Below are 24,713 nucleotides of genomic sequence, written 5' to 3'. Positions count from 1 at the left end.
TCATCCCTTGTTCCCCACATGCTCTAATATCTTCTACTAAATTCCAGAGCCCTGTTTGAGAGATGGCTTGATCCCCTGCGTTACTATAGTTCCAGTTTGGATCATTTGCTGGCCAGGGGTGTCTGTTACCTCTTGCCTGTTGAGCCAATTCAGAATACCTATTATTTATCTCTCTCATCAGGTTGGAATAATTCCCTCAGCAACACCTGGGTATCTCCCTAGCTCAGATTGTGTCCAGTGCATATATTGGAAAATAGTTGAGTGCATTTCTCAGCATCCTTCCTCAGTCTTGGCATTTTATGTCCCCCATAGAGCCAAGTCACCAGGATTCCAAGGTGATTTTGTAAATATTTGCAATACAGATGGGGGTCCACCTGCAGCTCTCTGTTGCATGGCAGCAGGATTAGGCAAGACGTTAGGAAGCATAGGATAGAATCCATCAGCCAGCAGAACAGAATTAGCAGACAGGAAGCAATAGGTGGCACAGGGACGATTGGGCAATTATCTAAGGCTTGTCCAGGCCAGTAGGCTTACCTACTGCAAGCATTACCTTTGGTGATGCCTCTTTCGTCCCACACCTGACTTGGGTGTTTTCTCTCCCACACCTAACCATCCCAAATGTACCAGTAATCTATTTGTCCTGGGAACCTATCCTCTAGTCGATGTTGCAGAAAGGTAAGTCTGTGCTGGTCAAAGGTCCCTTGCAGCGGCAGCCATTCTGCCAGGGTTCCACCTCTAGTTATAAATGGCCGGTCTTCTCGACATAAAATATCTGTGTGCTTCTTTTTAATAGATTTGCTGAACCAAAAATTCTTTTCCAGTTTTGTAGTACCTTGGCCAAGGGCACCCCCTTTTCTATGCCGGGTATGTTTCCCATCACTTATTTATCCTTGTGCGCTTTACTCTGATCAGGCCAAGCACCAACCCTGTCTCCTTGTGCAGTTTACACTGATCAGGCCAACCCCCCATCCTGTTTCCACTAAGTCTACTCATGGAATTTTGACACACACTCACTCTTGGGCTCACTTCCTCCTTTTTCAGGCTCAACTCTAGGTTTCCCACAGCAGAGTCTCAAGTGTTGGATTTTATAAAAATAAGTAGTTTAATAGAGTGGTACAGCAGCAGGTCAGCTTGAGCTTAGGTGCCTCCGGAGAGGGACCCAGAACAAAGAAATCCCCTCAAAACACAGCACTGTACCAGCTACTAGGAAAATAACTAAAAAAATGAACTCTATTCCAGCCAAAAGCATATCTAGGTGAAAATAAAGCTTGCAGCCTAAGGCTTCAGCACATCCAACTACTCATGCTAAGCAAGTAAAGCTAAGCAAATGGCATACTAAATCACACAATATTATGACTCTTAAGTGATTCATTCTTCTTTAAAATTTATTAAGCTAAACAACTCGTATCTCTCACAAGTCCTACTAAAAGTGATTGGTTCATAGGCATTGAGCAGTAGGGTCTGAATATTTAAGTAGAAAAAGAAAAAAAACATTAACAAACTCAGTGACACTGGGATGGCTTTGGCAGCCCCATCTGTATAATATAAGAATGTGAGTCTCTAAGATGGAGAATTCCAAGATCTGCCACTTTTGAAGAGAAGAATTAATTAAAGCATGAGTAGGCAACTGAATGAAAGCCAAAAGAGCAGTTGTCCTGTCTGAACATAGAGGCAGCTGTGTGTTTCTGTATGAAGTTTTAAGTGGGAAGTGCACAGTCCTGGCCAAAGGCAAGAGACAGATGTAGTTTGGAAAGGAACCTTTTAACAGTGATCTTGTTGTTCAGAAATGAAGTGTGTGACCTGCTTGTCTGTGATGGGAAAAACAGGATACCTTTCTGCTTCCCATATTCTGTGACAGGAGATAAAGACAAAGGAAACCCTGCATCAGAATGGAGAAATTCATGTATGTTATTGTCTGCACCACAGAGTGATAGAATTTTTTTAACCCAGCAAAGGGTAACTTTTCTGATGTCTTCATCACTGAAGCCTACTCAGATGATTTTTCATCAACCCCTGTGTCAATTGTGGAAGGAGAAGACTGACACTGGAGGCCAGAGCATGCTCCATTGGGATCTGCTGTGAGCCTTTTGAGATGCAGCTTTCTAAACTTCATACAAACCAGTTTCCACTTAACCAGAGAAGACAATAACAGGCTCAGAGTTTAGGAGGGCCTATGAGTCTTGTCACTCTGAGTGCCTTCTAGTCCAGTATAGGAGAGTGGCCTTGAGTATATTAATGGCTACTGAAAGGGAGCACTCTGGTCAAAATTATGGTATCTTTCCAAGAAATTACTTTTAAAACTACTTGGTACTATGGTGCAAACAGAAACACATCTTTTACTTTCACTCATGTTGATTTTTTAAATAAGTTTATCAGATAATAAGAACACCTAATGATTTGAAAATTCCCCTTAGGAATACCAATACTGTTGTTTGCTATATGGTAGCAGAGAGCAAAGTATGTTGTCACAAGTATTGCAGAAGCAATAAGGTTAGCTAAAGAAAGAAGATAGAGAAGAAAGGCATGAGGAGACTGGACCAGAGATAGAAAATTCACTAATTAGTTATTAATGAATGCAACTGTAAGGCTTATGCATGACTTTGACTTGTTTCACTTCCTAAGTGAACTCAAATGTTTTGTGACCCTCTCTGTTAACTCAGGGTGGCCTTCATGTGCCTCCCTTATGGCAACCTCTGTTCCTTCTTGTAGACATCTCCTCAGTCTTCAGTAATGGAAGAATTCTGCCTAGGAATAAGAGTATTTTTGGTGTGGGTAAACAGATCCCCATAAGAGTATGAATGTGCCTACATGAGGGGTGTGCTGCTAAGCAAACAGATAGGTGGAAATTCAAAGTGTACTAGTTGACATGTGGAACTTCTGTTTGGATTCCAAGTGCATTGTTGCTGTTAGGCTGTGCATGTGTCACTGAGAACCGCACTGAACTTCAGTAACACAACTCAAGGCATCCATGGAAAGTTGAGGAGCATGGGACGTAGAAGGTGTGAGAAGGCATTTGGGAATTTTCCCTGTCCTTGTCAGATTAATGAATGAGTGTCAGTGTGGAGAGTTCCTACAAAATCTTCAGGGGTCTTGGGTGGTCTTGATCCCCCCTACAGTCCATGCCTACTTCCTAATCTCATTCCTGCGCTTGTGCTGTACTATGTTGTGCTTATCTTCGGGAACTAGAACAAGGACATTTGTCCCAAAAAAGTGCTGCCCTACCTTCTCCAGCCACATCTTGTTCTTTCTCACAGTGTGTTATTACCAATAATCCTTGGCTGATCTTCCCAACAATCCTTGACTGGCTCCACAGCCATCCAGCTATCAGTATTTGAGACATACACATTAGCCCCTTATCTTCTGGGCTTCTACATCTCTATGTATATGACTATAGGGACTGTGTTTTGTTTTAGTGTTTTCTTCTTTAGACAAGCTGTAGGAATGTCAGAAATAAGTCCCTGAGCAAAAAAGACTTCTTGAAAAAGAGTAGGCTTTAAAATGGAATCATTTAGTTTTGTCCAAGTGGGAAACACTTTCAACCTTGTGATGGAAAGCATCTTGAGGATTATTAGAGGATGCTGCAGCTGAGGCAGTAGTTTTAAAATAGAAGAGAGTGCTGAGAAGGAAGATGGAAACAGAGGTGGGGGGGGGAAGGAGTGGCAGACAAGATGGGAGGCTGGAAGCAGGTTGTACGAATTTGAGCAGTTAATCACAAGTATTAGTTTTCAATTTTTTTTCCCTCTTAACTTACAGTGCTGTTATGTTAGTTACCAATCAACAGACTCAGTAATAAATATGTTACCAATGTGGAGTTACTAAAGATGTGAATGAGGGTGATGTGTATGTATGGAAACCAATAAAGCCTGCAGTGGGCTAGCAAAGGATTTCAGATTAGTGTATACAGAGAGGAAGGGTAGGATGGAAATCTGTCTTTATTCCTCATTACTCAGTCCTATTTCTGCTTTAATTAAAAAAAAAATTAATTATCTCATACTGGTTACACAGAGAATTAGTATCTTTCATCTGCAGTTACATTAAAAAGGAGGTAACTGGGCAACTACCTCGAGAAACAAAACCAGTTTTGCATATCAAAATATTTTCTAAAGACATCATGCAAATATAAGCTCTGTGGAGTTTTGAATATTTAGTATTTCCTTTTTAAGTCAGTGGGAAATGATCAACATCAACATTTTCAATTAAAAATAAGTACACTATTTGTTTCTAAAATGTACTTGCCCCCATACGTGCACTGAAAGCACTCTAGAACCTCTTGTCCTGAATTGTTGCAGATGCCAGAGGAATCGCAGTATCCTGAATGAAAGGTGTTTCTAGGTGCACTATTGTGTAATCCTATAGAAAAACTAACTGGTTCTGTGGAGGTAAAATTTAGTGTTGTTGACTGAAACACAAAAAAAAGAGTAAAGGACGAATCTTCAATGGTTCATAATGTTTAAGTGTGATTGTATTTCAAATAATTCAGCATTGGGTTTTCTAAATCTTAATTTTTATAGAAGTAATGTACAACTGAAAGGTAAAGAGAAGGGACAGATAGGAGGAAACAAAACAACCAGTCCTCATTGAAAAGGGAATAAACTTGAACAGCATAATTGATATTTTTTTACAGGCATGCTGAATGTTCAGTCTCTTAGCTTTTTTTGTAATGTACAAGTCCATGGGAGATCCTGAACCTCAAATCACAACAGTTCTTATAAATAAATTATGTTGGAGGTGGTCACTTCTCAAATTACGTTACAAAAAATGGTATTATATTCTGGTAATTTAACGATACTTCTACTTTGATAGAGTTTCATAAATTTAACATAAAAACTTAATTTGTTATTATCTTGGCTATGAGCAGTCTAAAATAACTCTGAAATTGAAGAACAACATGAAAAAATAAATTATAGTGTAACTGTCAAGGGGAAGAAGGGAACTGTGTAGCTTAGAAGTTACAAGGAAGTTTTTTTTTTAGGACTGCTGCAAAAGTCAGAAGGAACATTTTAGGAAACTTTCAGGTCATTCTAGAATGTGAATGTAATCCCAAAGGAAAGGATTATTACATAAGTTTAGGATAGACCAAAAAAAAATTATTTTGGGGCTAATATCTATGGCTGATTATTCAAAATAGAAAAAAAATCAAACAGTGTGACACGAAGTGAGGAATTGGAGAGAAATAACTGAAGCCTTACCAAAAATATGTAGTATATTTTTTATTGGTTTTATAACTTTCTAAAATTAGACTTGTTACTAAGGGAAACAGGAAAGAATTGTGATGCTTTGCATGGCTTGGGGGAAGGAAATTGTGCTTGTGGCAACATCAGACTTAGAAACCCATCAATAGGAGGAAGACGTTAGCAAACTGGATTTAGCGCAGAGAAGACCAGTGAAATAACTGAAACTGGAAGGACTGAGTGGGAAAGGTAGAGTGTTAAACGATAATAATAAACTTAGCAGCTTGAGTAAACTAATAAAAGAGTGATGTTGTGCTCAGTATTTAAAAAGACTAAACCCACAGAACCCACAGAACCACGGTCATAAGTAGGAGCAACACATAAATGTTTAAATTGAATATCAGGAAACTGTCCCAAGTATTATTCTAAGTAGGTTCAGTCTCCCAAAGGTGGTGGGGAAGCAATGGATCCCCTACCCTCTCACCACCAGACAGGAGGAGGGGACCTTAGCAACGGAGGGGAGTGGAAACAGGCTATTGCTTAGGGTGGCAGGCAAATCCCCTCCTGACCTACCTCACCTCCCCAGGTGCCTCTATACAATAGGTATGAGACCCTGAAATCTGAGGACCAGGGAAACAAGAATGTGGATGAAGGTGATTCTGGGATAGAGGGATCACCTAGGGCAGGGCAACCCACCCCCCACATCAGGACTTGCTCAGTTAAGAAAAAAAGAAAGGTAGTAGTCATTGGTGACTCCCTTTTGAGAGGAATGAAGGGCCTGCTATGCTGACTGGACCCAACCCATAGGGAAGTGTGCTGCCTCCCTGGGGCCTGGGTAAGAGACATCACCAAGAAACTTCCCAGTCTGGTACAGCCCACTGACTATTACCTGCTACTGGTTTTCCAGGTGGGCAGCTACAAAGTCCCAACAAAAAGGCTGCAGACGATCAGGAGGGACCTCAGGGCCTTGGGACAACTGGATGAGGGATCTGAAGCACAAGTAGTGTTCTCTTCTGTCCTGCCGGTTATAGGGAATGATGGGGCAAGAAGCAGGAAAACCATGCAGATGAACACCTGGCTTTGAGACTGGTGTTACCAGCAGGACTTTGAAGTTTTTGATTATGGGTCAGTTTATACAACACTGAGCCTGCTGGCAACAGAAGGGGTCCACCTGTCTCAAAGGGGAAAAAGGAGCAGTGCTCCTTGAGAGACCTTCAAACTAGATTGGAAGGGAAATGGACAGGACAGGGCCAGGCTCAACAGAGATAAGGTGTGGGAAGGGGAGAACTATAGTGACCACCTTAGTATCAAAAGGAGGCTTAAGAAGGGATACCTCAAGCAAGCACAAGCAGACAAAGATGTAACCGTGGGGCATCCCCTTGCACCCCTACTGGGATGTTGACACACGCAAATACTTCTAAAAAGTGTCTGTACAGCAATGCATGCAGTATGGGGAACAAACAGGGGGAACTAGAGATCTGTGTGCAGTCACAGGGCTTTGATCTCATTGCCATTTCAGAGACATGGTGAAATAGCTCATATGACTGGAATGCTGTCATGAAGGGCTACACACTGGTTAGGAGAGACAGATCAGGAAGGTGCGGTGGTGGAGTTGCCCTCTATGTGAGGCAACACATGGAATGTATTGAGCTCTGTCTTGGGGTGGATGATGAACAAGTCTGGGTTAGGATGAAAGGGCAGACTAGTAAGGGTGGCACTGCTGTGGGTGTTTGCTACAGGCCACCTGATCAGGAGGAGGAAGTGGATGAGGCCTTCTATAGGCAGCTTGAAGCAGCCTCACAGTCACAGGCCCTGGTTCTTGTGGGGGGCTTTAACTACCCTGACATCTGCTGGAAAAGCAACACAGCAATGCACAAAGAGTCGAGGAGGTTCCTGGAAAGCACTGATGACAACTTCCCGATACAGGTAGTGGAGGATCCCACAAGAAATGATGTGCTGTTCCACTTCATACTGACTAAGGATTTGTTGGAGATGTGAAGGTTGGGGATAGCATTGTGGACTTCAGTATCATGTGAGGAAGAAGTAGGACAGCAAGTAAGATTGCAACCATGGACTTCAGGAGAGCTAAATTTAGCCTCTTCAGGGATCTTCTTGGAAGAATCCCATGGGAACAGGCTCTGCAGGGAAGAGGGGTCCAAGAGAGCTGGTCAGTATTCAAGCATCCCTTCCTCCAGGATCAAGAACGGTGCATCATGATCAGTAAGAAGTTGGGCAAAGGGGGCAAGAGACCTGCCTGAATGAACAAGGAACTCCCACCATTACTCAAGCATAAGCAGGAAATACGCAGGAGACGGAAGCAGGGTCTGGCCACTTGGAATGAATATAGAGAGGTTGTCAGAGTAAGTAGAAATGAGACGAGGAAGGCCAAGGCCCATCTGCAATTAAATCTGGCCAAGGATGTCAAGGACAGCAAGAAGGGCTTCTTCAAAGACATCAATAACAAAAGGAAAACTAAGGATAATGTGGACCTGTTACTAAATCCAGGGGGGAACCTGATAACAGAGGATGCAGAGAAAGCAGAGTTACTAAACGACACCTTTGCATCAGTCTGCACCTACAAGACCAGACCTCAGGAATCTCTGACCCAGGAGACCAGGGTAAAGGAATGTTGGAAGGAAGACTTTCCCTTGGTCAAGGAGGATCGGGTTAGAGAATTCCTAGGAAAATTTGGCATCCACAAGTCCATGGGCCCTGACGGGATGCACCCATGAGTGCTGAGAGAGCTGGCGGACACCATAGTGAAGGCCACTCACGATCATCTTTGAAGGGTGGTGACGATCAGGAGAGGGTGCCTGGGGACTGGAAGAAAGCAAATGTCACCCTGGTCTTCAGAAAGGGCAAGAAGGAGGACCCAGGGAACTACCAGCCAGTCAGCCTCACCTCAATCCCTGGAAAGGTGATGGAGCGCCTTGTTCTGGGGGCCATTTCTATCCAATGGAAGACAAGAAGGTTATCAAGAACAGTTAGCATGAATTCACTAAAGGTAAATCATGCTTGACCAAGCTGATGCCCTTCTATGATGAAACAACTACCAGGATGGATCATGTTTTTGCATCTGTAGGATCATTTCCTGTAGGTTTCTTGTTGCTGCATGCTTTGGACTGCACGCTGTGCTTCAATGTTTGCCAAATAAACTGCCACAGGTTATGGGAAGAAACATTTTACAGCTACAATGGAAGCTTATTGACTCTGCTGCTGCTGTTATATGAATTATATATGTTTTAAGAGAAAATTGCTCCCTCAGGGGAAGGCATTGGGGTTGTTTTGCCCTGAGGAGAGAGTTAAGACATTTGAAAGGAGCCTCCAGAGGCATGTCATAGATCTTGAATTTGAGTATGTTGAAAGTAGGATTATGGATGTTGGAGCAGGTGTTGTGGTTATATTTTGTTCAAACTCTGTATAAATTTGTGCTTTAAACTGGGAGATCCCATGGGAGGGTTGAGTAACCTCTTATTGTAATAGGAGGAAGTTCTAATGTTTACGATTAATCGCTGGTTGCAGACATGTTCATGCAAATTATGTCTGGTACCATAGTGGCTAAGAAATACCTGAAATCAGAAATTCAAGAGGACCCCCCCCCCCTCCCAAAATTGTAAATCTGCAAAACAGTTTTCTAGAGTTTCCCATGTTTCCAACCACTATCTCCTTGCTTTGTGTTCCACTAATAATGAAAGCAGGATTGCTTATAAAGCAGAATGGTTGAAACATGACATTATGCTTTTAGCTTGTAATTGTTTTCTTTCCTTCCCCTAATTACAATAGGACCATGGAAAAACTCAGTAGAAGAATGGACTGCAGAAGACTGGAATGAAGATGTAAGTGTGCCTTGTTAGACTTATTGATTATTTACCCTTTTCAGAGTTTCTGTGTTGTCTTCAAAAACTAAATGTTTGAAGTAATACTTTGTATGCATGCAGTGATATTTCTTACTGTGTTTCTTGCTGTAATTCCTGTTTAAAATACATATATTTAGATAAGTTTATTTTTAAAATAAAATCGAATCAAGAAATGTTAATTTCTTTTTGCTGGGTGGACAATACATAGATTAAAAAATTTTAAGTTTTATCCCAAGTTAAGTATTTGTGAATTATAATTCTACACTGCTCAATGCTGATGGGTGTTAACTGCATACTTCCCCCTACTATTATGTGAGGATTTTAAGCCATATTATCACAAGACTTTTATGGAATTAAGTGCTGAAGTCTACTATCAACTTTAGACTCCTCGTTTGATGCTTTTTGTTTGAAATCTTCATAATTGTTCCATTTAGTCCACTTCATGTTCATAATCTTAAAAAAGGAGTTAGCAGTATGCTGATGTTGGCACTTGATTGCTTCATTCCTGTTGCTTCATCATGATGTGTTGTCTAAAGTACTTACAAGAATTTTGGTTCTCATTCTTTAATAGGCAAGAGATGTCTTCATGTCTGCAAAATAATTGACATTTGTGATCATCATGCATGAAAATTGCATTTGTGATTTTAAGTTTTCAGTTATATTAAAGCGTAAGCAGTTTAGAAAACAGACTAGATAGCAAGAAATGTGGAAAGGAAAACAGCTTTTAAGAAGTCTTTCTTTTTTTATATGAACATCCATTATTTCAAGTTTATTTTCAGAAGAGTAAGAGATTGTCTCAGAAGTCATTCCTTTTGCCTCCTCCTGTAGGTTGGCATGTCAGTGTTATCCCTAGAAATGTGTGAATGTGTCATGTAACAGATATGAAAACTCCATTCTTACCTAACAAGAGGGACATGTCTTTCGAGAAAATGAAAAGAAATTCTAAAATTCGTAGGTTTTCTGTATCAGTTATTGTCCTCAAAAACTGACAGCTATTTTAAACCTGTCCTCTATTTCTGCAGTTTATGCTAGAAATAAACTAAGGGCTAAGGATAATGAAAAATTATGGCCTTGTTCTCACCCTTGTTTGCTGGTACAATGCAGCATTTGTAATACAGGAGGGGTGTTGAGCAATGCTGACTAGGTAATTAACTTTTAAACCCAAGTAATTTGTACATGAATCTTGAAGGAACAGCAAATGAAATCTCTAGCCTGTTGTTAATTTTTATTAATTTTGGTGTGCTGGAAAAATCCCTGTAACATAGGAGAAAGTTGTTCATGTGCTGATGATCAGAAAGAGTGAATGAAATAGCAAGCTGCAGACAAATTAGCCCAAAACATCCCTGGGGAAAAAATAAAGTAAAATTGATTCATCAGATTAAAAAAAAAAAAAAAGGAAGCGCAAGAATGCAATGCAGGTTGTGTCATTCAGTGTAGTTTTATGAAAATAGGTTCACTTCAAATAAACCTGATATTGGTCTTAAAGTAAATTACAAGTTAACTTTGAAGATAGAGTATGTCCTTGTAAGAGATTTAATCTACATCTTTTCTTCTAAATATAATTACATGTTTTCATGAAACACATTAAGTGGATTGAAATCTGCCATGCAAATTTCAGCCAATAATCTTTTGCAGGAGGGCCCTTATTAAACATGAGCATTTCTAGGAGGGCTATAAAGGAATCCAGTCCCAGCCCAGATGCAATCTAGTGTCTTTATCAATGATTTGGAAGTAAAAATAAGATCACTGCTGAATAAAATGTATGGAAAATAAAAAAATTATTGGAATGCAATTAAAAGTAAACCAGTCATACAGAAATCTGGACCTCTGCTAGACTTGACCTGTTCAAACGAAAAATACTTTAATATAGCCAAGTGCCCATTTGTTTAATAGGAATAAAGGCACACCTCCAGAATAAAGGACTGGTGTCTAGAAAGCAGCAACTGAAAAATTTTCAGCATTGTAGCAGATGATGAAAAAAGAACGGTCAGCATGATCTCCTAAAGGGCTGATGCTGTGACAAAAAAATCCTATTGTAGTCTTTTTGACCATAGTCACTCTTCCCTGTCTCTTAATCATTCTTGATTTATATTTTTGTATGTGGACTCTCCTGAACTTGATTCTGAAATACTACATCCAATTTTTCATTGCTTTTACAAAACAAAAAAAGTGGAAAATATCTGGAAATATTTACTGATAGTATTGGTGTTTGAGAGTGAGATTTTTAGTTTACTGAATCTGAAAAGGTTAGCATATGATGGGCTCTTGTTTTAGTCTAGCAGAAAAAGGCATAATATGAACCTGTGGCTGGAAAATGGAGCCATGCATTTAAATGTATAGTAAACAATTCTAGCAGCATGACTAATGATTGAAACAACCAAGGAAGTTGATGTATTTGCTGTCTGCAGGTAAAGACCAAGTGTTTTTCTGAAGAATATTTTTGTTTAAATGTTGTGTTCTCTAGTCAGATACAAGTTAGGTGCAGGTGAGTGAAATTTCATGTTGTTTGACCTGAGAATGATTTGATTTGTGACCTAATAGTCCTTTCTGGTATTTATCTTTAGTAGTGAGTATTGAGTGAGTATAGTAGGTTGTCAGCATGCTAATTAATAGAGGAAACTACTTGCAGTGAAAATAGGAAGTTGTATAGACAATGAAGGACCAGACAAATATTGAACTTCTGTAGATGGCTCTGGATTTTCCTCTTAAAATTGTGATTATATTCTCCCGGCTAATTAAAATAAAGTTTAACTACAGAAAGTATCAGAAGAGGAGAAATACAATACATACAAACTGCTAGAAAGTGGATAAAGGCAAAATTTTTCTGTACAGTATTGGTAGTCTTAGTTTTTATTTGAAACAATGGTAACACTTTAAAAAAAAATAACGTATTTTAGTGGGAGTGTTTCCTTTACCAGGAAGCAGCGTGAGAACTTGTTTTAATTTCTTTACCTTCAGTACATCATATCAAAACACTAATAAGGTTTTGTTATTTCTGATTTGTTGCTGTTGAGTTTTTATGAGAATGCCAGAGTATATTTTCCTGTGCTACTCACTTATCAACTGGTCATAGGAGCTGATAGCTAGTTGTTAAATATATTGTCTGTTTGGTGATTGAAGAATTATTTTTATCATAGAAACAGGAGCTGAAAAGCACAGGCATTTCACTGCAGATGACAGAAATACCCTTGTGAGGCCACTGCTTGCAAATGGTTCACAACTGTTCATTCAGTGTGAACATGCCAGAGCTTCAGTGGAAGATTTGCTAGTGTAGTGTACAGTGAGCATAAATAACTTTGTTAGGAGTTGATATTACTTCTAAGAAATGCTAAAGACATCTGTGTAATAAAGCTTTTCAGCTTCTGCTGCACGTTTTGACAAATGCTGTAATCCCAGCAGACTTCTGAATTAGATGCTTGATTGGAGTTTGCGGCAGTGAGTTTGCCACAGGGTGTAATGTAAACTTCAATGTAGCCAAGCCGGTAGCTGGAGATGTCTATTTTGCATGCTGGTTCAGTTGAAGAGAACATTTTCTCTCTCACATCGAGCATGCTTTTGCATTGTCACAAACATCCTCAGGCTCCTTGATTTGATTAGTTTTCAGGATTCATCAATGTTTTGACCATGGTTAGTCTTATCCTGGGTTTTGTGAGCATAAGAAACTGTTGACATTACTAAGAATTTGCTATTTAACCAAAAGATTGCAAACCATAGGCTGCTGCTTGTGCCATTAACTGACCTTGTGCCATATAATGCAGGAGTCTCATGACACCACAGAAAGTACAGTACACGTTGTTCTAAAATAACACATATGGTGGGGAAAGGGCTGAGCAATAGAGAAATAGCCTTTTTAATTGGAAATATGCTTGAGCTGAATCTTCTTTCTTTGTTTTGGTCAGTACACAGAGTTGCGGGCTGGCAGCATTATGCACAGAACAAAGTTGGGTTCCACAAATATGGGATTAAAATATGTTGCATTGGCAGGAAGGGAAGGAAATGGAGGAAGGAACTATGGTGGCATTTTTTCATGACCCAGTGTAGTGCTAGGAGAGCACATGAAACATTTGAACTTCACCTCTGAGTAGTAAGTGATTGTGATGGTTTCAGTCTAGGCCTTCCTGGAGACCAGCTTGTAACCAGGAAGGAACTAGGAAAGTGACCAAGGAAGTATTCCATGCTATTCCTTTACGTAACCTGGGGTATAAATAAGGCATAGATAAGAGAGCTCGCTCTCTTCCTTTCCGGCGAGGTTCGAGAACGGTGGGTCCCTGTCTTGGTCTGGCTTATCTGGAGCTGAGGCCTACAGTGACTGCTGTTGTCTGCCATGTGTGAAGGGAGAGTGCTGGGCCACGTCCAGACGTCCTGCTTCTCTCAAGGGAAGTGGTGAGATTTTGCCAGTTCTTTAGTTTGCTGGTTACCATGTTTTTAGATCGTGTAGACTTGTTTTGTTTTTGTCCCTTTCATCCTATTTTGTCCTCTTTCCCTTCTCCCTTCCCCTCTTCCCTTTGGGAAGCTATTTGGGGTTTCTGGGGTTATAGATATATATAATATTCTCACTGTATATATCTGTTTTAAATGTAAAATATATTTTTACTATAGCTTTGGTTGTTTGGATTTTTTTCCTTCCCTCTCTGGGAAGTAGGTCTTGTTGTCAAGTTTTGGAGACTTGGCGGGAAGCCAGCTCGAAACTTGCACAGTGATTTGCTCCCAGTCAGACCTTCTGCATCCTGCTTAAATCAAGTGTTTCACAGGAGAATACCAATCAGATGATCATGTACAGGGACATACATGCTTTCAGTAGAGCTGCCTGTGGGATGGCAGATGAAATTGGCTTATGTCCGTGATGTCCTTTAAACTGGGCTGCTAGCAATTAAAAAGGCATCGTTTCCTGGAAGAGCTAGATTCAAATGTCACATTCTAAAGGGATTCTTTGTGCATATCTCTGCCTTGTTAAATCAAACCTGTACTGGTTTAAGACTTTTTCTGGTTTGCAAGTATTCCTGTCAATAGAAAAGTTATTAAAAAACCCCCAAACAGGAAACAACCAACCCCCCTACAATCCAAAATCATCCCCTTTCCCCCCCAAAATGCCAACCAACCAGCTCCTCGTCCCCAACTACCTGTGCAAGTATCTATCTTTATTGTAACAGCATGGTGGGAGCAGTACAGTTTTCTGCTGTGGATGGTCTGACTTTTTATACTAGTAAAAGCAATTACACAGTTCTGCCTTTATTATTGTTTTTAAACTCATACTTGCAGAACAATCTATTTAAGATGTTATTACCACCCCTCGCAGAACTGCCAAGAAGGAACCACGAACGTTAGTTCACTGTACATACCTGAGTGCAAACCTGCCTCCACCAGTGATGTGAACTGAAATGTAAAACACAGGGATACATGAAATTAATGGGAATGGTGCAATGTGTTAGACTTCTGCAACAAGGTTTATCAGAGCTGCTCTACGGAGTCCTGAATTATGTCTGCACACTGATGATATACCAGATGTCACATTAATTACTTTCTAGTGGTATAGTTTTCAGTTAAACTATTTCCCAAACTGATGTAGTTACATTAGTATACTATTCAGTGTTGAGTAGATCAAATTTCCTAACACTTTAATTAAATTGGTACTTAATTCTGTGGAGAAGACTTTGCTGAAGTTTGACTACGTTTTTGTCTTTTTAAGCAGAGCTGCAGCATAACTGGTTGTAATGATAGTTTGACTTTACTTTTATCTTAAAAGTGCATGACCAAGATGGAATTTCTGAAGATGTCGCAGAACTGAAGTGTGAGCATGTGTATGATTAAAATAACTCTCCCCCACACACTTTTTCAGCTTTCTGAAACAAAAGTCTTCACTGCTTCCTCTGTTCCAGCTGAGAATCATGTGACTCCTAGGCAGAGGTAAGCTCTTCTTCCACGGTTTCCCTATACCTTAAAAACTTTCTGCTTGGTGAAGCAATGCTAGCTTGCACATATAAAATGTTGACTAAAACACAGGGCAGCCTTGGTCAGAGATTGGTCAAACTAGTTTCAAAATTGCGAAAGTCTTGCTTTTGTGGGTTCCTGTGTTACCTATTATTGACTACAGAAGTGGAGTCAAACTTACCAAATCTGTGAACACAATACTGACAAGACCCTGTCTTCTGCACAAAGACTGCTTATAGGCAGGAACAAAAGTAACCTGGAAGAAAACTTTGGTGCTGTTGAAAGGGAAGCTCTGGCTTTGCTGTCCAGAAAATGAAAACCCTGCCCCTGTAGATTCAGAAAGTGTTCAGAGCATAGTGCTTTGACAAATATGTTGACAGAAAAGCTTGTGTTGCTTACCAGGAAAATCTCTTTGCCATCACAATTTCTTCCCTTAACTGATGATATAGAATTCAGATAGAGAATGAAAAATATGGCAGTTGCTGCCTTTGCTTGCCTTTGTCTTCACCAAATGCCTGGCCAATTATGTGGAATCAATTGCCTGCATTAGCCTCAGAGAGCAGGTTAAGGTAAGACTTCTGTAGTTGGATAGCATGAGATCTGAAAACTAGATGGCCTAATGGTCCCAAACATCCTGATACAGCTGTACTGCTGTACTTCAGACTGCAGCAAAATTTTCCTTATAACATGGGTGTGACCTGGAGGAGGCATGATGCCAGTTGACTTACAGTCTATATTCCATTCCTTTCCTTCTTAAAGGTGATATGGCAGGGGGGTTGGACTAGATGATCTCCAGAGGTCCCTTCCAATCCTAACTATTCTGTGATATGCTCATATGTTCATTGTTTTAATGCAAATATTCTTCCAGTGGATGTCCCTCAAATTATGTTAGAAAATATTTTAGTTCATCAACTAGAATCCTGGTGTTTTGTTTTGTGTTTTTTTTGGTTTGGTTGTTTGGTTGTTTTTTTACTTGCCATAAGAAAGGCTTGGACATTGAGAAATCTATGCTAATCAAAGTGCTGGAAGCAGCTCTTCAGCCCAAACCTGTGGTATATTTAGGATAAACTTAAATCAGAATTTTTTAAGTAGATTGTTTTATTGTCTGAATACTTTGCTTTTCTTTGGATAAACCTGTGTTAAACATGTGTAGGCATTAGTAAACCTTGTTAAATGTAAGAAAATTCACATTTCTCATCCTGCTCAGGTATGTGTGGCAGAGTAATTTTGGATATGTGCCTACTATAAAAAACTTAGCTTTTATTTCTGCTGCTCTTGTGACTTCCATACAATCACATATTTACTCAATTGCTGCATGTGACTTCATTCTTTACTGTCCTAATACCCACCCCATACAAAGGTAGGACTTTTATCCCTTGCTCTTTTTAAAGGAATAGCGTGATATACAGAGAATGTGGATTATTGATACATAATGGGTTTGCAGCTTAAATACAATGTATCTTTTATGACTTTTCTCCAGTTACTTGGTTGTATTAATCATATAGGTTATTTATGTGATACATGATGTTATAAATTTGATAATGTTTGAAATGAGAGCAAAGACAATTTATATTCTAGCTGTAATGGTAGGTTTCAGCTAGCAGAATTTTCTGGCAAAAACCTCTATTCTGCCTCTTTTGAATGGCAGACAAGCAATATTTGAAAAGACTGTTAATCAGTAATAATTCTGTTGCTGGTACAGCAGCTTTAGTATTGTTTGTGCTTTCTTCAGTTTTAGCACAGTCTAATCATTGTGTTTATTCCAAACTTTTCTTTGTCTTATAGCATTGATTTGGTAACACTGTTTCAAAAGCCTGAAAAGCCTGTGACCTTTACCCAAGAGACAGAAGGCAACTCATTTGAGGTTCCCCAGCAGCAGACCTTTGGCCAAGCCCTAGTCTTCACAAATTCTCAGCACAGCACCCAGATGGCATCAGGAAGTGGCAACTCCAGTGCTGTAAACTCTTATTCTCCTCAAAGTCTGGTAAAATTATGTTATGCTTTCTAAATATTCTTCATGAGTAAATATTTCAGGTTAAATAACTTTTCCAGTACAGGTCATATCATGAGATGTTTCAGTATTTATAAAATTCAGGTTGCAGATGTTGAAGGAATTCTTAATTCTATTCCTTCCATTCACACACACACACAAAATAGAGATTACTTTTTCTTTCTGGTTTTGCTAAGTAGTTGTTTCTTGGTTCACATGAAGTACTTGTATTAATTTTTGAGTAGAGAGCAGATGCGTTTACTGCATGCGTATTTAGGATGAAATCACTTGTTTATAGTGAAGAGTTCTATGCCAGAAAATTGTGATGTGTTATTTGCAAGCACATATCTGACTGCTTTTTGTGAAAACCTAATTATTTCTGAGTCAATTGTGAGGGCTTGAAATTGGGCACTTGAACTGATTTTCAGAGAATAAATGAAACTATGAGTAAATACATGCTATTTTGAGATGCATGGTTACAGAAAATCAGTATTGTAATCAGTGATGGAAGTTGTATCAGTGATAACCAGAGAGGATCTGGTCATATGCTCCAACTGCTGATTTTTTTACTGGTCATAAACTAAAACACAAGAAGTGCCACCTCAACATGAGGAAGAACTTCTTTCCATTGAGGGTGGGAGCACTGGAACAGACTGCCCAGGGAGGTCATATAGTCTCCTTCTCTGGAGACATTCAAAACCCACCTGGACGTGTTCCTGTGTCACTTGATCCAGGTGACCCTGCCTTGGCATGGGGGTTGGACTGGATGATCTCCAGAGGTCCCTTCCAACCCTAACAATTCTGTGATTCTGTGATTTATTAGTAATCTAGGACTGAAGAGGTTTTAGTTGCTGATAAATACCAGCTGTAGGCATTGATCCTATGGTTATGTTCAAATTATTTATTAAATACACACCTCCACTCTTTCCCTTTTTTTTTTTTATTTTTTTGTGTCTTTTGGTAGTCTGCAGTTCTTTGTTCTGGCTTTGGTGAACTTGGGTCCTCTAAATTGACAAACTCTGCTGGATCTCAAATCTTGGACCAATTGAAATCTCCAGGTTTGGGTCAGTTTACCTCTCAACAAAACAATAATAGTTCTACCACCACTACCACATCATCCTGGGATTTAAAACCACCCATTACTCAGTCCTCAGTCCTTAGTCAGTTTGGTAAGTGCTTTGACATAGCTTTCTCTCTCTGTTAGTCTATAAGATTTCTTAAAGCAAATAACAGTTTAAAATGGCCTTAAATGAAAAGCTTTTTTAAAAAACCGTAATCCTAATAATGTAATTGGTTACAGTATTGTAAGTGTTACACTTAGTCACTGGTAATAGACATTACGAGTATTAAACCTATCTATAAATGTCACTGAATCTTTAGAGGTTGTTGAGCCTTCATGTAGTGACATCTTTGATTTAATATGTTTGAATATTTAAGTGGAACTTTGATGTGACTTTGTGTTGTGATATAATCCCAGCCAGCAGCCAAGCCCCATGCAGCTGGTCGCTCACTCTTCCACCAGTGGGATCTGGGAGAGAACTGGAAGGGTAAAAACTGGAAAACTCGTGGGTTGAGATAAAGACAGTTTAATAGGGAAATGTCTTGGGTGGGAGTGGAAGGCTTAGACAAAATTTATTATAAAAGTCCTGCCGTTGAGTCACGAGGTGCAGAAAGGACTCCTTTGCTTTCGAAACCCCTGCTCAGAGAGGAGCCTAGGTGCAACTGAATCCTATCTTAGCCTCAGATTATGTCAACAGTTTAAATTTAAAGAATTACAGAGGTGTGATTGAACCAGTTTTGTCCCACAGGTTTTATTGATTAACCAAAGGAGAATATTTATATAAAATGAATCATTTATTATTACAAATGATCAGACAAAAGATCTTAATCAGAATTATTTACTACACAACAATATAAATGCTAAAACTACTAGTAGTATAGTATAAGATAGGATAATGCACTATATTGAAGCAATTATTAAAGCAATTATAGTAAAGCTAGCAAAAAGAAATAATTATTAAGTAGAGATTTGATGTAACTCACCCATACCAATGCTCATGGGGAGATCTCTTCCTCTTAACCTCGAGGAGTGTCCTTGTAGGGCATCCCCACCCAAGGGAGGAATCTCCACACATACACCCCAAGAAGGGTTATGTTAGAAGAATCTGACTATATTAAAGGGGACTGGACTTTTATAGTATAAAGTGATTAACTGCTAGTCACACAAATTAACAGTCCAGCTACCAGCTTATCTGTCAAATCCTGTTTCAACAGCAGGATGTGTATTCAAAGTCTGGTGAACCAGGCTGGTTTTAGTATAATCAACATCAAGACAGCACCCTGGCGCAAGCAGTTGAACTTGCATGATGGCTTGCATGATGGTTTGCATTGTATGCATTCTCTGATTGGATTTTAGGTCTGATTGGGGTAGGCTCTCCTGCCACAGCAAAGCAAAAGCCATGCACACAAGCAAAGCAGAACAAGGAATTCATTCACTGCTTCCCATGGACAGGCAGGTGTTCAACCATCTCCAGGAGAGCGGGGCCCCATCATGTGCAACGGTTACCCAGGAAGACAAACAGTATCACTCCAAATGTCCTCCCCTTCTTCCTTCTTCCCCCCACTTTATATACTGAGCATGATGCCATATGGTCTGGAATATCCCTTTGGTCACTTGGGGTTGGTCACCTGTCCCAGCTGTGTCTCCTCCCAGCCTCCCATGCATCCCCAGTCCCCTCCCCAGCATGGCAGTACAAAAAGCAGAAAAGGCCTTGGCTCTGTGCAAGCCCTGCTCAGCAATAACAAAGACATCTCTATCCTATCAACCCCATGTTCAGCACAAATCCAAAACACAGTCCCATACCAGCCACTGGGAAGAAAATTAACTCTACCCCAACCAAAACCAGCACACTTTTTTTCTCAACAAATCCTGAAAAATACCCATTTCCAGTGTGCCTATGTTGCTTCTAGGTTGCACCATATTTTGTCTTTTTCCCCAATTTTTTCTCTTCTAATCATTCCATTAATTTTGAGTGAGTACTATATAATTTCTTCACAATGTGCATCACATCTCAGTGTTCTTTCCCTAGTGTGAAGTCTATGTGTGCTGAAAATGATGCAGGTTAAATGATGCATTTTGTCTATTCATAATTGTATGGATTTTTCATTTAATTCAGTAAAATTAGTAGAAAGAGTAAAAATGACACAAACTTGGGTTTTGCAGTGTAGTTCCTAGCACTATTCTCACTGTGAAGAGTGATAGGTCTTGTATCTCTCTTGTGTGTATGCTTCCAGATAGGTAAGCACCCAATTTGGTAGCAGTTATAATATTTGACATGCAGAAATTCTGAAAAAATTTTTATGTACATTTTAAGTTTCTTTCTAATGTACTTCAACTGGATAAAAGAACCTTCACACTGCAAATGCTGTGAATCTCTTACAGTTGTTGACCAGTGCTCTAAGACACTTTTGGTGTCTGAAACTATGAAAGGGGAAGTCTTGGGAAAAAGTCTGTCGGCATCCAGTGTCTCTTGACTTTCAGCCATATTGAGATGGTAGATGACTTCCTATTTGTGTTGAAAATCTCATTTGTAGGGGCAGGGGAACTCTAACTCATAATACCACTAAGTTGCAACTCCAGACCCCTTGAAAGTAGTCACATTTTATCAGCACAGTCAGTTGCAGTGAAACTTGCAGTGTTTGACTAAAATAATCTATAACAGTTTTTGAGGCCTAATGTGTGATACTGTTACATGACTATATGAATAGGTTTGGGTTTATATTTTTTAAGAAAGCCAAGGTAAGCAGCTCTGGTGCAGGTGCATTTTGCAACGGAGCAGGGGATCTATGAGGGGGGTGTTGGTGATGGTGTCCTGAGCTGGGGAAACCCCAGGAGAATGCTGAGACTGGCAGCTTGCATGAGAGTGGCTGACGAGGCATGGACAAGGCCTTGAGTAATGGCGGCTACCCCCTGTGGCACTTCAGCCAGGGCATGGTGTGGCAGGTTGTGTGGGAGGGCATGCAGGAAGGGTGCTAAGGCCCTGCCAGCTCAACCAGGGAGCAATGGTATCCACCTGGCAGATAGCCACGGCCTCTCTAAGCTCTGCACCCACCATGACTGAAACAGCTGTCTAGGCAGAGCTCTGATGGGAACATGCTGCTACCCAGGTGTCAGGCTGCAGGGTGGGTCCTGCTCTTATGCCAGTATTGGACAGCAGTAGTGTGAAAACCTGTGGGAGATGTGCCCAGGTAGAGAAACTCCTCAGCTTAGTGACAGAGTTCCAGGAGGAGGTGAGTAGGTTGAAGAGTATCAGGGAGTGCAAGAGAGAGACTAGTGGAACCAAACCCTACCTTTCCTGGGACAGGCCCAACAGGCAGACAAGACACATGATAGAGAAGATTTCCTATCTTCTTTCTGCTTGGCTTAACATGGTGACTTAAAGGATAGGGGGTAATGGCGACAAGTTCCTAACCAATGCAGCAGGCACGTCTCATCTGTGACTACCCCACCTCCCCAGGTGCCCTGGCATAATAGGTACAAGGCTCTGCAAGTGGAACTGAACAATGACAAAGGACAATAGTATATCTAGCATGGAGGTGTCGCTGAGGTTAAGTCAGCCTATGCCCTGCATCAAGACTGCTTCCATAAAGAAAAAAAGACCAGTCATTGTCATAGTAGACTCCCTTCTGAAGGGAACAGAAGGCCTCATATGCAGACTGGACCCACTTCTTAAAGAAGTCAGCTACCTCCCTGGGGCCCAGGTAAAAGATGTGGTGAGAAAGCTTTCTATGCTGGTGTGACACTCAGATTATTGATTTTTTCAGGTAAGCAGCAATGAAGTTGCAAGGGCAATCAAGAGAGACTTCAGGCCCTTGGGGTGACTGGTTAAGGGATCAGGAGCACATGAAGTGTTCTTCTCTGTCCTTCCAGTTGCAGACAATGATGAGGGAAGAAACAGGAAGAGCCAGCAGATTGATACCTAGCTCTGAGCCTGGTGTCACCAGCAGAATTTTGTTTCATTTTGATCACGGGTCAGTTTACATGACACCAGGCCTACTGGCAACAGATGGGTTCACCTGTCTCAAAGGGGGAAAAGGATCTTTGCACAGGAGTTAGCAGGGCTCATTGAGAGAGCTTTAACTAGATTCGAAGGGGGAAGGGGATAAAGCCAGGCTCACTAGAGAGAAGCCTATGGGCAGCACACCAATGTTTGACATATGCTGTGCCAGTGAGGTCCTTTGGTCTGCCACCTCAGTGGAGGTAGGGGATGGAGATCCATGTGGTAGCAAAGACACAAGGGTTACTGATGTGTTAGAAATCCCAGAAGTGCCTGAGAATGATCACACACGAATTGGGGCTTCTCCCCCCCAAAAAAGTGGCATGACTGAAGTGGATCTACACCAATGCCCACAGCATGGGCAACAAACAGGAGGAGCTAGAAGCCATTGTATAGCAGGAAAACTATGACATAGCTGCCATCATGGAAACATGGTGGGATGATGATTCACACAACTAGAAAGCTGCAATGGATGGCTATAAACTCTTCAGAAGGGACAGGCAAGGAAGGAGAGACGGAGGGTAGGCCTGTGTGTTAGGGAATGTCTTGATTGTCTGGAGCTTGATGATGGTGACAACTGAGTGTTCATGGGAAGGAATGTGAGGGAAGGCCAACGAGGCAGATATTGTGGTGGGAGTCTGTTATAGACCACCCAACCAGGATGAAGAGGCAGAGAAAAAATATTCTATAAGCAGCTGGGGGAAGTCTCATGATCAGTGGCCCTTGTTCTCATGGGGGACTTCAACTTGCCAGATGTGTTCTGGAAATACAACACAGCAGAGAGGAAACAGTCTAGGAGATTTCTGGAGTGTGTGGAAGAGAACTGACACAGCTGGTGAGTGAGCCAACTAGGAAAGGTGTCCCACTGGACCTATTGTTTGTGAACAGAGAAAGACTGGTGGGTGTTGTGGTGGTCAGAGGCTGTCTTGAGCACAGTGACCACGAAATGATAGAGTTTTGGATTCTTGGAGAAGTGAGGACAAGGATTAGCAGAACTGCTACCTTGGACTTTCAGAGGGCAGGCAGACTTTGGCCTATTTAGGAGACTGGTTGATGGAGTCCCTTGGGAGGCAGTCCTGAAGGGCAAAGGGGCCCAGGAAGGTTGGACATTGTTCAAGAAGGAAATCCTAAAGGTGCAGGAGCAGGCTGTCCCCATGTGCTGAAAGACAAGCCGACGGGGAAGACCACAGGCCTGGCTGAACAAAGAACTTTGGCTGGAACTCAAAAGAAAAAGAGTGTATTAACTTTGGAAGAAGGGGCAGGCAACTTGGAGGACTACAAGGATGTTGGGAGGAAATTAGAAGGGCCAAAGCCCAGCTAGAACTTAATCTGGCTACTGCCATAAAAGACAATAAAAAATGTTTCTATAAATATATCAGCAGCAAAAGGAGGGATAAGGAGAATATCCTTAATTGGGTGTGTGGGGAAACATAGTGAGAAAGGATGAGGAAAAGGCTGAGGTACTTAATGCTGCCTTTGCCTCAGTCTTTAATAACAAGACCGGTTGTTCTCAGGGTACCCAGCCCCCTGAGCTGGAAGACAGGGACAAGAAGCAGAATGAAGCCCACATAATCCAAGGGCAAATGGTCAGCAACCTGCTACACCACTTAGACACACACAAGTCCATGGACCTGGATGGAATCCACCCAAGGGTACTGAGGGAGCTGACAGAAGTGCTCACCAAGCCCCTTTCAATCATTTATGAGCAGTCCTGGCTAACCAGGGAGGTCCCTGAAGACTGGAGTTTAGCAAATGTGATGCCCATCCAGAAGAAGGGTTGGAAGGAGAATTTGGGGAACTTCAGACCTGTCAACCTGACCTTGGTGCTGGGAAAGGTCACTGAGCAGAACATCTTGAGTGCCATCATGCGCCAGGTACAGGGATGAGGGAAAGGCTGTGGATGTGTCTATCTGGACTTTAATAAAGCCTTTGGCAATGTCTCCCACAATATTCTCCTGGGGAAACTGACTGCTCATAGCTTGGACGGGTGCACTGTTGTCTGGGTCCATAAGTTTGCAGACAATGCCAGGTTGGGTGGGAGTGTTGATCTGCTAGAGGGTAGGAGGGATCTGGACAGGTTGAATCAATGGTTCAAGGCCAATTCTATGAGGTTCAACAGTGCCAAGTGCTGGGTCCTGCACTTGGGTCACAACAACCCCATGCAGTGCTACAGGCTGGGGACAGAGTGGCTGGAAAACTGCCTGTCAGAAAAGGACATGCTTTGACAGCCAGCTGAACATGAGCCAGCAGTGTGCCCAGTGGCCAAGAAGGCCAATGACATCCTGGTTTGTATCAGCAATAGTGTGACCAGCATAACCGGGGAAGTTATTGTCCCTCTGTACTTGGCACTGGTGAGGCCACACCTTGAATCCTGTGTCCAGTTTTGGGCCCCTCACTTCAAGAAAGAAGTTGAGGGGCTGGAGCAAGTCCAAAGAAGGAAATGGAGCTGGGGAAGGGGCTGGAGCACAAGTCTTATGAGTAGTGGCTGAGGGAGTTGGGGTTGTTTAGCCTGGAGAAGAGGATGCTCAGGGGGGACCTTATTGCTCTCTACAACTACCTGAAAGGAGGTTGTAGCCAGGTGGGGGGTGGTCTCTTCTTCCTGGTAACAAGTGACAAGACGAGAGGAAATGGACTGAAGTTGCACTAGGGGAGATTTAGATTGAATAGTAGGAAAAATTTTTTCACAGAAAGGGTTGTCAAGCATTGGAAT

The 24,713-nt window shown here is 41.3% G+C and overlaps 1 protein-coding gene across 3 annotated transcripts in view; it reads left to right on the top strand.

Moving 5' to 3' along the window:
- The window catches only part of LOC113960653 (ubiquitin-associated protein 2-like), a 110,238-nt gene that overhangs the window by 27,759 nt on the left and 57,766 nt on the right, over positions 1–24,713 (top strand). For all 3 annotated transcript variants that reach the window (XM_027670323.1, XM_027670321.1, XM_027670320.1), the window contains exons 8-11: positions 8,955–9,007; positions 14,865–14,932; positions 16,742–16,940; positions 17,911–18,115. In XM_027670323.1, the coding sequence (XP_027526124.1) occupies positions 8,955–9,007; positions 14,865–14,932; positions 16,742–16,940; positions 17,911–18,115 (525 nt within the window). The remainder of the gene's footprint in view (positions 1–8,954; positions 9,008–14,864; positions 14,933–16,741; positions 16,941–17,910; positions 18,116–24,713) is intronic.

The sequence above is a fragment of the Neopelma chrysocephalum genome, unplaced genomic scaffold, assembly GCF_003984885.1.
Source record: "Neopelma chrysocephalum unplaced genomic scaffold, ASM398488v2 Primary Assembly neopelma1_96827, whole genome shotgun sequence".
In the NCBI taxonomy this organism is placed as follows: Eukaryota; Metazoa; Chordata; class Aves; order Passeriformes; family Pipridae; genus Neopelma; species Neopelma chrysocephalum.
This window is presented reverse-complemented; position numbering and strand designations above follow the sequence as displayed.